Consider the following 12,998-nt stretch of genomic DNA (forward strand, 5'->3'; position numbering starts at 1 on the left):
TTTCTCTTTTCAGCACTGCAAATGCTTCCTTCTGTCATCATGCTGAATTCCTCAGCATCTTCCATACCATTCCCAAGGGAATCCCTGGGAAGTAGTGCATGTCTGTATTCCTTCAGAAGGACACAGATAACCTGGAATTTTTCTTACCACATTTCCAATATTCCTGTAACTTACACTTCCTGCTCTTTTGAAATATGCTTCTTTTTGGCCCACCAGAAAAAACATAACACTAGGACTCTGAAAACCTAGATTTTGGACATGGCTATGTCATAAACTAGAGAATAAGCCTAAATAGGCCATGAAACCTCCCCAGCTCTCTGTTCTTAATTGCAAAAAACAAGTCCTATTTGTCCAGTCCTTTATTGTTATTTATGTTCACGGTAATCATTAGAGTTAAATAAGGCAGCATTTTGTTCATTGTTTAGAGAAAATTCAGTCTCCAAGAGGCTACACAATCTACCCAAGATCCCACGGGTGGTAGTATGACAGAGCTAAACTTACATAACCTCACTCAAGACCCTCGTGCCAATACACACTGTACTCATAAGTTAGTTCAATTGACGAAGCAGCAATTTCCCAGGTCCCTTCCAATAATCACATTTCACGCTTCTTGCAATTTTTTCTCTCTTCCTTCAACCAGCATTTAAATGAGAAAACATACATATAATTCATCACCAAATTTCATTTACCATGGTTCTTTGATTTAACCATTCTTCACAATTTTCTTGTTATTTCTCTATTAAATCCAGAGAAGTTACTTTTCCAGACAGCTCTCACGACTGCCTGCTTCTCTGAAAGCTTCTGGATTTACCCGTTTGTCAAAACAGAGACTGCTAAAATTTCATAAATATCAATTCCTTTTTATAATTTTAAGAAGTTATTCCATACATAAAACCAATTCAAAACAAGAGAAGTCCTCACTGTTATTCCCTATAATAATAAAAATGTATTTTCTATTGATTTTGTGTCCACTTTCCTGTCTGCTTTCATTTGGGAAATACTGTTATCCTACCTCACTGTCAAGTCTCCCTTACCCTAACAATATAGTCACAAAAGGTAGGAAAACTCTTACTTTCACAATTCCATAGGAAGAATAAATTAATCACCTAAATTGGATGGCAAAACTTTGAATGTTAAATGAGGGAGATACAGGACATTTCCCAAGAGATCATATGATCAATTTAAAAGCTGATGATATGATGTGCTAAAATTACACATTAACTTTTTTATTTATAATAAATGTATACATGTGATTAGTCCTGCTGATATTACACACAAACATATGCCTAAACCGAATTAAACTTTACAAGAAAACAAAATTCATTCTACCAGCAATCCTGAAAATTCAGCAGAGCTCAATAAATAGTATGCTCTCCCAAGGAGGGAGCTTTAAACATTCAGTAATTTGAAACTAAATGAGAAACTAAACAGGGCATGGGTTTGGGGAATACATATAGGAAAAGTAATTTCAACATTTTCTTCATTTTGATGGTATTGCTTTCTTGTCTTCAGGAGGGATGATTTTGACTTCAAAAGTAACAAAATATTTGAGAAGGGATTTTACATCTTTCTGTTCTAGACAGTATTCTTCTGCTATTTTCTCAGCAGTCCACGTTTCTGGATAAAGTTTATGATTATTGAGAAGTGTCAATGCCTCTACAATGGAAATTTTGCCTTTGGGAATGTTCTTAATACTCATCATGTTAAAGTCTTGGCCTTTTACCAATCTGAACTCCTTTGGCTCTTGACGTTTTCCGGCATCTGTTACCTAGTATCAAAAAACAAAAACAAAGGGCTTTCAAGATGAGAGAAAAGATGTGACATCTACTTTCATGCTTCTCAAATCTCCACTATTCTTCAAATAAATGCTACATATGCTTCTCCAAACTAGGCTTTCTCATTACAATGACCCACACATTCAACGGCACTTTTGCAAATCACTATTTTATAACTACAGCTCAATCATCATTAAGAAATCTAGGTAGTTCTACAAAATAACAATCAATTGCCTACCATCCACTCATCACATTATTTCATGCATATTAAAATAACAAAAATGAATTGATTAGATTAAATCTGTTTTAGGAGGGCAGAATTCTGATGCTGCCCTAATAACTTACTTGATAATCTCCATTCTGTTTCATAGTTTTTTATTTCATATTCAATACCTCCAAACACCTTAAATGAATTCAAATATGCTAGGGATTTTGCCTCTTGAGAGAAAATAAACTAATACACAAACATAATAAAAAAACCCAACCTATGTACACCGATCTTTCCATCTGTCTGTCCCATCCAAGTATAATCCTTGTGCTGTGCCCTGTATTTCATTCATTACTTGGCCTTGCCAATCATTCCCTTTTCCTTTTTCTTTCAATTGTACCCTGCCTAATGCTGCTGTTTGGTCAAAATACAAAAATGCCATAGTCACTATCTTTTAAAAATGCCCACCAAACCCAGAACAACTTTGTTTATGGCCAGTTTCGTTTTCTCTAGTTAAGCTTTAAAGATGGTATTCGTGATCTCTGATCCAGGATTAGATTAGATCTTAATGCAGAAGACACTTTTCAGGCTTCAAGTATACTCACTATAGATCACTATAGCCATTGACCATAATAACCTTCCCCTTGGTTTCCATGCCACTCCTTTTCCTAGCTTTCCATCTGTCTCTCTAGTGGGTCCTTTGTTCTTGTGGACTTTTCCCTCTTCAGCTGCCCCCTGAAGGTTAGTGTGCTCCCAGTTCTGGCCCAAGCCCTCTTTTCAGTCTTCACATTCTACTACAGTAATCCCCCACACACCCTAGACTTCCATTATTACTTATGTGTTAATAACTTTCCAAGCTGATCTCAAACCTAGACCTTTCTCCTTACTTACAGATCCAAATTCCCAAATGTGTAAAGGGCATCTTTACTTGGATTATCTATAAGCACCTCAAAATCAGTATGTCTAAAACTGAAATTACCCCTTTCCTCTGAAAATCCAATTCTATCCCATATTTTCTATCTCAGTGACCAATATCACTTCCCTCTGTATCTCATTCCAAAACTTAAAGCGTTTGTTATGTCATATTATACCTGCCATCTCCCTCTCCCTCATGCATATCCAATCAATGACCAAATCCTGTTGATAATGACTTCTAAGTCCCTCTTGAACACATTCACTTCTCTCCTGGTCACTACATCACCCTAGTTCAAGCCAAAGTCTCCTGTGGGCACTACTACAAAAGCCTCCGGACTGGTCTCCTTTGATTAGATAAAATGCATTTTATTCCCTTCCAGCCCATTATGAAGCCAATCAGGTAAGAAACTCTTCAATGACATTCCACTCTCCTCAAGATAAAACCCAAATTTCTTAGCAATACAAATAAGGATCTTCATGATTGGGTCCCTATTACCTCCATCCTATCTCAATTCTCCCAAATTTATTGCTCACAGTTTCCCCTGACTGTAATGAAGTCTAACTGGTTCCGGAAGGCATAATACTCTTCTACCTCTATATTGTAACTCTGGCCTGAAATATTCATCCAAACTTCTTCACTTTCCAAAATTCAAAGCTTCTCTTATCTTTCTTAACTTTCTCAGGTAATCCTTCCTCCACTCGATATACATTTTTATTCAATTTCCCTTCTGTTTAATATTAAATACTAAAATATTACGACACTGAACAGTATCTGAAAATTCAACATCCTCTCTTGATTAAAAGAAAAAACAAAGCAAACAAAAAACTCTGAGCAAATTAACAATAAAAAAGTCCCAAATGTGAAAAAAGTATTTTTAATCAGAAACCATATCACTTTATTATAATTAAGGCTGAAACATTAAAGACATCCTATTTAAGGAAACAGCAGGATAGAATACCAATTTTCACTGCTATGTTAATGCTACAAACACAATAAATGTAGTAGTACACGTTATGAGAAAACTAATTCTATGCTGATATGAGAGAATCTTCAGAAAAATAATACAACAAACCGAAAAACTAATAGAAATAACCTTGCAATGTGGGTAGCTGTAATACAAAAATCACTCACTTTCTGCAAATTAGCAATAGTTAAAAACCTTAGGGTGAAATAAGATCCTATGGTAGCAACCTTCCCTCTATCCCCCCAAAGCTGAGTAATACAAAGATGTTAATTCTCAAATTAACCTGTACATTCCAATTCAATTACACTAAAAATCCAAATCAGAATTACTAAAGAACCTGACCATTTGATTCTCAAGTTCATCTGGAAAAAAGTGTGACAAGAGTCATGAAACTTTTGGGGAGTAGTGTGGGATAGAAGGTTGTAACAGATATCAAGACACATTACAAACTTCCATTAATTAATATAGTATGATCCTAGTATCGAAATAGAAAAGCAGGTAGAACTGATGAATCCATAAAGAGACTTGCATATATTAGTATTTTAAGTGAGTGGAGAAAAAACCTGGCTATTCAATAAATTATATTTAGACAACTGGCCATCCAGTTGAAAAGATCTCCACACACCACTGTAATCTTTATGTAAAATAAAGATTTTAACAGAAAATATACAGTCATAACAGCAGGATAAACTGCTTTTATGTTGGAGTGAGTCCAGACTTCCAATACCACAAAAAACAAAAAGACTAACATATTTGACAGAATTCTGAATAGCAATATTAAGTTAAAAAGCCAGACAAAAAGGGCGCCTGGGTGGTTCAGTTGGTTCAGCATCCAACTTCAGCTCAAGTCACAGTCTCACGGTTCATGAGTTCAAACCCCGCAACATGCTAACTGCTGTCAACACAGAGTCTGCTTTGGATTCTCTGTCCCTCCCTGGCTTGTGCAGGTGCGTGCACTGGCATGTGCTGTCTCTCTCAAAAATAAACACAAAAAAGTCACCGGGCGCTGGGGTGGCTCAGTTGGTTAAGCATCTGACTTCAGCTCAGGTCATGATCCCACAGTTCTTGAGTTCGAGCCCCACATCAGGCTCTGTGCTGACGGCTCACAGCCTGGAGCCTGCTTCAGATTCTGCGTCTCCCTCTCTCTCTGCCCCTTCCCTGCTTGCACTATCTCTCTTCCTTAAAATAAATAAACATTAAAAAAATTTTTTTTAAATAAACAAAATTGATATATACACAGTATCACTAATGTCTACAAACATCACAAATCGTTAAGAAAACTATGAATTACCCAAAAGAGAAAAAGGGGCAAAACATAAATAGGTACTTCAACCTGTTTTTCATTGTCATTCGAGTCTTTTTAGACTTTTCCCCCAAATTTTAATACGACCATATATCTCCTTGTGTATTGTATCTATGTAACTGTATTCATAAAAACTTAAATTTTTTTCACTCCCCAAGGGCCAGTTTTTTAATGCATCATTTAGTATCATTTAGTATAGCATGAGAGAACCAGCAGTCAGAAGTATTATTCAACACCTGTTATTGTTGGAAGTATTTAACACACAAAAAATGAACATCAACCCTTCCATCTTTTTTACGGGAACATCTGGTGATAAATGAGCCCTATAATTGCTATTACATGCAACAATTCACAAACCTTATTTTACCTCAGTTTTATTTTGCTTATCTAATGAAAATTACATTAATAAGTTTATCTGTGCAAACAGTATTACCAATCTAAACAGAGAGGACCAGAGAATTTTCGAATGGAAAAACAGCTGGGAGTTGTCATTGGCACTTTCCTCTCCTTTAATCCCACTCTTCCCCCTACTGAGATCCTTCCTGCCCCAACAAACTCATCTAGTTAACTCAGGTTCATCCCTCAGGCCTGAGCTTAAATGTCCCTTTCTCAGAAACCACCCTTGGTTGTCCAATCACAAACAGGTCCCTCTGTAGACTCACAGTGACTATACTTCTCTGTCACAGTCGTATCAGTAATTATGTACTTATGGTTGCTCATCTGTTTAATGTCTGTGTCCCTCACAATATTATAAGCACTGAGAGCAAGGACTAAGTCTGTTTTGTTCATATATATACAAAGCACTTGTGCACTGTATTTATATATAGATCTTACATATAGGTTCCCATTCCCAATGTATTCCATAAACTCCCAATTTTTACGTTTCCTATCTGAATATATCTTTAAAAAACAAAACACCAACAACACAACACTAAAGGAATCCCTGAGATTGGGACAAAACTCAACCCACTTAAAGATGAGAAAACAGTATTAAAGCTCTCCTCTTCAAATGACAATCATTGGAAGTACCTTACAAAATCCTACAAATTGTGAAATAATACCGCCACTGAGCTTAAGTTTTGCCAATGCCCTGTACACTGGTCACAACTACATTGACAGTTTTAAACAGGCAGAGTGCTCACTCTCTTTCACTACCTACCACACTTCTCTTGTTCGTTTCCCTGGAACACAAAAAGGTTCAATTACTTACCTGCTGAATTAAAACACACATTACCTTCACAGAAGACACAGGATCTTTGGAATCAACATACACATCTCTTAGGAAGGACAGCAGTTTGTCATCTTTTCTAGCAACTTCTCCCTTAATTTCTGGATGGTCTAAGAAAAAGAATGTCACGATATTAAACCCAAAGAAAATTCCCTCTAAGATCCTAACATTTAACACAAGGCAGCCACTTTTAATTTTTTGCTTAATGAACAATCACTCGGACAATATAGGAAATATTGTACATGTAAATCAAAATGCTAGGTCAGGCCCGGCGTCCACCGTTCTGTGAAGACCCCTAGAGGGCACTTCCGAGGAACTTCGGACTCGGATTCCGGACCTCAAGCATTAAAGGTAAAAGCCTCCGAGGGCCAGTACGGCCTGGGTAGCGGCCGCCACCTCCGCAACTTCGAAATGGGCGGAGCCGCCACTCCACCGAGGGCGCAATGGGACAGTCTCAATGTCACCGGCCTGGGAGATTCACCTTACCGCGCTCGGCTGACAAGTCACTGCGGCCAACCCCGGTCACCCCCGCCACTGGACCAAGATCCACGGGCATGGAACCCCCAAGCCCGCCCCGGGACCCCGCGCGCGGAGTCCAAACGCTCCCTTGCACCACTTACGGCTCAACTGCTCTCGCAGCAGGCTCTTAGTGGAGGGGTGCCTGGGAGCGGGAGAGGGCTTCATTTTGCTGATTTCCCGTTCCGCCCGGTTCTCTAGGTTGAAATTCCTGATTGCGCGAGACACAGCAGCCCCCATCTCCTCACAACATGATGCGCTCTGGGTTCACACCACACGTGGGAAGTCGCCGGCACCGGCGCCCTCCTGGACGCATGGAGCATGCGCACGCGTGGGGTCGATCCGGCCCATTGCCGAAAAATGGGCGCCAAAGCGCGCCGTTCGCCCCCTAGCGGGCGGGAGGGCGCACGCCGCGTCTCCGCCCTGAGTGTGTCATAGCGAGCGCCTCCCTTCGGGATGAGAGGCTTGCGACAGCCTTTGGCTACTTCCGGGGGGAGGGGCCTCGGGAGGGGCCCCCGGCCTAAGCTGAGACCCGCGTCTGTTCTCAACCCTGCAAGTTCGGAAGTCGGGAGAGAAGCTTTAAAACCATACCTGGCCTGACCTCCCCCAGACTTTCTGATTTAATTCTAATGACCGGCGTTGGTTCAAGCTTTCCACGTGATTTCAAAGTTGCAGGCTGAGTAGAGAATCAAAGTGGTAAGGAAATCGAAGACCTTGACGTCCTTTCACAGGTCAGGGCCGCTGAAGGAAGCGGATAAAAATCGAACTGACTGCACCAGGATAAAGGAAGGTCCTAAAATCGCCCTTTCCTGTTTTCTGTGAGGAAAATAATGAAAGTGTATTCTTTCAGGGCACCTGGCTTGGCTGGGTAGATGAAGCCTGCAACTCTTGAACTCGAGGCCCACCTTGGATGTAGAGATTACTTTAAAACATTGTTTAAAAATCTTAAAAAAAAAAAAAGAAAAGAAAAGAAAAAGCAGTTTGATTTGCTTGTATCCGTTTCAGTCCTGCTGTCCTTTCTCTTTTGTTTATTTTTGATACTAATGTGTGTTATTTATGTATACTATTAAGTTCTGTGTCACCACGTCATTCCCTAACTTCTTTCTCTTTTAAAGCCAGAGAAACTTCCCTGTAACTTAGTGAAAGGAATAGCCAGTAAGACGTTAGGAAAAAAAACACCAGTATTGTTACATACTCTCTCTTCCTGCCTCCCCACCTCCCCACTCCCCATTTGTAAACATTATTATGTTGCTCCTTCTACTTGAGATTCTTTAGAAATATTGTCGTATATATATATGTATATATATATATACATATACATATATATGTATGTATATATATATGTATATATATATACATACATATACATATATATGTATGTATATATATATATACATATATAGTCATTAATCCATAAAAGATAAAAGGGACCCACTAGCAAGTAGCAGGGTTTCCAAAGTTACCATATTTTTATAGACTGGTTGTAATGTTTTTAGTGTCCTCATCTCTCAGCAAAATGAAGGTGGTTGTTTTTGACCAGTTAAAAGCAAGGGAAAGAATTGATGTAAAGAGAATTGAATCGAAGTAATTAAAAAAAAAAAAAAAGAATCAAAGAAAGGGGCATTTTTATTTAAATAAAACTAATGGTTTATGTATTAAATTATTAAATTTAATACTTAATTATAAGAAAAGTACTGCAAGGAACATAGCTTCCACCATTGATTATCACGAAATCTGTTTTTACTGGGATTGGTCTTTGACATTGATATAAAGCCAGCTTTTTCTTCTAGAGTTAGTTGGGAAGTTATCCTGCAGGTGGCAGTCTGCTCCAAGATTTCCATCTTTGAGACTGGGCATGCCTAGAACTCCATGCTTTATAGCCTAGATACTGGAATTTCTTTGTGTGCCAAGAAACTTTCATCTGCCTCATTATGTCCACGAGCTTCATCAGTTAATGGTAGCATGTTATATTCACGGCTTATTAAAATATTTTAAAAGTAAAAACCTCATTTTCGTAGAAATTTTACCATACTTCTAGTAGCACATTAGATATACTTCTAGGAGCATAAAAGTAACGTGGGACAGAAGTTACAGGAAGTGTAGGGGGTTGTGGAGATAACTAAATGAAAGGATTCTTTGAATTCCCACAGGTAGATAGAGTTTGGATCCAGTGTTTCAGAAACCTCCAACCTCCAGCTACTTGCCTGGTCCTGGTCTGGTGCTGCTCGAGCCCTTGGAGCAGAACTGGAGCAGAGGTACTCCCATCAGAAATGCACAATTGACTGTCATCGTTTGGGAATCATCATGGAAATAAAGCCTAAGTCATAAATGCATAATTCTAGCTCTTCTTGTCAAAAGAAGCATAGTAACGGGAAGTCTGGGCTCAGAACCCTTCCAGTTTCTGTAAAGGGATGCAGTCAGGTCCCCAAGGAAAGGATAACCAGGATACTGCTCAGAATTAATCATATCTCTGAACAGAATGTTATGATGGGTATTTATTACTAAATATCTTAACATACTAATGAAATAAACCCAGGGTCTTGCCAACACAATAGTATATAAATTCTATGAGGACAGAAATTTGTGTCTATTTTGTTTATTGCTATATTCATCACCTTGAACAGTGCCTGGCACATAGTAGGTACTAAACAAATGTCAAATAAATATCAAATAAACCCAAAGGCAAGTAGGGCCCCTGTGCTGGAGTCCAGACCCTAGACAGGTTTCCTCTGCCAGAAGTGGATTCTTGTGAAATTTACTCACTCTGGTCAAACCTACTCTCCTCATTTTAAATTTGGGAGGATAGGGGCGCCTGGGTGGCGCAGTCGGTTGAGTGTCCGACTTCAGCCAGGTCATGATCTCGCGGTCCGGGAGTTCGAGCCCTGCGTCAGACTCAGGGCTGATGGCTCAGAGCCTGGAGCCTGTTTCCGATTCTGTGTCTCCCTCTCTCTCTGCCCCTCCCCCGTTCATGCTCTGTCTCTCTCTGTCCCAAAAATAAATAAACGTTGAAAAAAAAATTTAAAAAAAAATTAATTTGGGAGGATAGTAATTAGTGGGTTTCACACAGTTTAAAAATATAATATATATATATATGTATTATATCTAACATAGGTTTATTTCTGAGCTCTCCATTCTGTTCCATTGATCAATATGTCTGTTTTTATGCCAATACCATACAGTTTTATTGCTGTAGATTTGTAATATAGTTTGAGATCCAGGATCTCAGCATGATGTCTGCAGCTTTGTTCTCAAAATTGTTTTGGAACCAGTAAATTTTTGAAAAACAGCAATGAGGAAGAACTTACCCTGTAAGATACCAAAATACAATATAAAACCTTACAGTGTGATACTGATACAGAAATAGGTAAATAAATCAATAAGTATAATAGTGACAAGACAGATCTAATTATGTACAGAGTGACATTTAAAATCACCCTGTATTGGGGTGCCTGGGTGGCTTCGTCAGTTGAGCATCTGACTCTTGATTTCAACTCGGATCATGACCTCAGTTCCTGGGATCGAGCCCTGCATCAGGCTCTGCACTGACAGCTCGGAGCCTGTTTGGAATTCTCTCTCTCTCCTGCTCTCTGTCCCTTCCCCCACCCAAATAAGTAAATTTAAAAGAAAACTTAAAAAAATAATAATAAAATAACCCTGTGATGTAATGATCCAAACAGCCACATTTCCAATGTCATTTATTTACCAGTCCACTTCCCTTGCTCTCCACCCCCATTCATCACTTGCTGTTTTCTTGTTACTCTCCAGTTTTCCCTGCACCAGGTTGCTTTTATTTGTTTTTAAAAATATTTTAAATGTTTACTCATTTTTGAGAGGCAGAGAGACAGAGCATGAGCGGGGGAGGGGCAGAGAGAAAGGGAGACACACAATCCAAAGCAGGCTCCAAGCTCTCAGCTGTCAGCACAGAGCCTGTGCACGGGGCTCAAACTCACGGAGTGTGAGATCATGACCTGAGCCAAAGTCGGAGGCTTAACCAACTGAGAAACCCAGGCGCCCCAGATTACTTTTATAGTTTATCTACCCTTCCATATCCCTGGGATCTTACTTTTTATGGAAGTAAGAAATGTTCCATCATGGCTAGGTTTTGGTTTAATTCTTTTTAAAACAAAAAATTGTTTTAATGTTTATTTATTAGTTTTGAGAAAGAGAGAGAGAGAGAGAGAGAGAGCAGGGGAAGGACAGAGAGAGAGGGAGACACAGAATCCAAAGTAAGCTCTATACTCTGAGCTGTCAGCACAGAGCCCCACACGAGGCTGGAACTCACCGACAGAGCCACCCAGGCACCCCAGTTTTGGTTTGATTCTAATGAGGTAATTTTGTTCTGTCCTTCGCAATTTAATCAGTACAATAATTCTCCCGCTTGGCCCCAGCTACAGAAGGTATCCCTGACAGTTTGGCAAGGAATTAAAAAAAAAAGTGCAATGTCATAAATAACAAGCAAATACTCAAGAAATAATTTTCATTTCAAAGATTATGAAACAGAGAATTCCAGAAGTTCTCCTTAAAAGCTATGAAAAGCAAACTGTAGGCAGAGCAGTTTACCTTAGCTAGTGAATCCAACGCAGTAACTTCAGAGCTAGGGTCCATGTTTGTTCTCTCCATCTGTCTGTCCATCTTCAGGTCTAGCCTTTTCTTTCTGATAGTGACTGTCTCTCTGACTGTTTTGTTAACATCCATAGATTAACATGATGAGTATGAATGATTGGCAGTAGACAGACCTACATTTGAATCTTGGTTCTGTCTTCCTGAATGCATGATTTCTGTCTAAGTCCCTGATTTTTCTTTAATCAATTTCCTCTGTAAAATGGGAATAACAATACTACTCACCTGATAGGATTGCTGAGAGACATAATTGATGTGAAGGCATAGGACTTGACATAGAATAAACATACAAGAACTGTTAGCTATTCTTTTATATATTGAAAATATTAATATAATAGAAAACATTTTAATAGTAATAATTTTAGGTTTGGCTAGGACTTTATAGTAATTCATATTTTTAGATACTTTATTTCATTAATCCATTAGTGCAGTACTCTGTAGTATTTTATCCACATTAGAGGTATTTCAAAGGGGCATTTAGCTGCCTGTTGCTTATACAATGGTGGATACCCTAGGAGGTATATGAAGTACCCTTGCTCATAAACTTTTGGGAGCACTTTCTTATTGTCAGTTTGTGCCCTCTTTATCCTGATAGTCTCCTTTTTGGCTAGCTTCTCCTTCTGTTTCTAGGAATTGCATACTTCCCCCTAAACTTGAGTGCACGCAACCCTTTGTTGCGTCTCATTTCTGTTGGATGTGCCACTGTTAGCCAAGGCAGGGAGGCTGGTGTGGTAGGCAGAATTCCATGACACCTAGTGATCCCAACCATAGAACCCAGACAAGCCTGCCCGGTCTTCTGATCTGCAGAACTATGAGATAATAAATAGATATGGTCTTAAGCCTCTAAGTTTGTGGTGACTACCTATGCAGTTACTCGTTTTCATAGAAAATGAATAAAACATAGCAGGTAGTCTGAGAGTAGGGTTGCAGGTAAAGTGGGTGGTCGTGGATCTACCCTTGAACCTACACACCCAGGAGACTTCAGAGATTGCATCCTCTCCTCACATCTCACTCAATATAGCAAGTGCAGGACAATATGCCAAAGCGCTGTATGGAGCACTAAGGATAAAGTCAAAGCCAAATCCTTGTGACCAGGAGTGACAGTTCTGTAATATATTGTTATCATCACATGGGACAATTAACAGAAGCAATGTACTAGGAATAAAAACACAAGAGGATAGGGGTAAACATACGTGCAGTTACACAAAGATTTTGCCAGTAAAAGGAGAAAATCACAACTCCTGTAAGTATAAAACACATGTCAATGATTTTGTTCAACTCATAAATGAGGGAACTGGCAAGATTCATAACCAGTTCAAAGAATCAAAACATATGCCATCAGGGATTTATGAAACAAAACAAAATACACACAAAAGGAGAGGGTGGTTAGGAAGAAAGAGGTAGGGAGAATAGAGAGAAGCTGTTGTTGAAGTCATCACAGGCCAGCTAGTTAGACGTCTCTAAATGA

General features: G+C 39.1%; 1 protein-coding gene and 1 long non-coding RNA gene across 2 annotated transcripts; one reads left to right on the forward strand and one right to left on the reverse strand.

Annotated features, from left to right (window-relative positions):
* Window positions 1-547: 547 nt before the first annotated feature.
* On the reverse strand, window positions 548-7,245 carry NDUFAF4 (NADH:ubiquinone oxidoreductase complex assembly factor 4). Its single transcript, XM_040474212.1, has 3 exons — window positions 7,015-7,245; window positions 6,401-6,504; window positions 548-1,768 (listed from the first exon to the last, which is right to left on the reverse strand). Exons 1-3 carry the CDS (start codon window positions 7,148-7,150, stop codon window positions 1,481-1,483), a joined length of 528 nt encoding a protein of 175 aa, XP_040330146.1. The 5' UTR covers window positions 7,151-7,245; the 3' UTR covers window positions 548-1,480.
* Window positions 7,246-7,337: 92 nt separating this feature from the next.
* Window positions 7,338-9,246, forward strand: LOC121029805 (uncharacterized). Its single transcript, XR_005789909.1, has 2 exons — window positions 7,338-7,606; window positions 9,061-9,246. It is a non-coding gene; the product is annotated as an uncharacterized LOC121029805 (long non-coding RNA).
* The last annotated feature ends 3,752 nt before the right edge of the window (window positions 9,247-12,998 follow it).

This window comes from Herpailurus yagouaroundi, unplaced genomic scaffold, assembly GCF_014898765.1.
Source record: "Herpailurus yagouaroundi ecotype Mexico unplaced genomic scaffold, PumYag 139, whole genome shotgun sequence".
NCBI classification, from domain to species: domain Eukaryota; kingdom Metazoa; phylum Chordata; class Mammalia; order Carnivora; family Felidae; genus Herpailurus; species Herpailurus yagouaroundi.

What these genes read in the sequence shown, in the direction of transcription:
- NDUFAF4 (XM_040474212.1), bottom strand. Translation starts at nt 7,150, where the DNA reads ATGGGGGCTGCTGTGTCTCGCGCAATCAGGAATTTCAACCTAGAGAAC. An exon ending in GCTGCGAGAGCAGTTGAGCC is followed by an intron (nt 6,505 to 7,014) that starts GTAAGTGGTGCA and finishes TCTTTTTCTTAG; the next exon opens with ACCATCCAGAAATTAAGGGA. An exon ending in ATCCTGTGTCTTCTGTGAAG is followed by an intron (nt 1,769 to 6,400) that starts GTAATGTGTGTT and finishes TTTTGATACTAG; the next exon opens with GTAACAGATGCCGGAAAACG.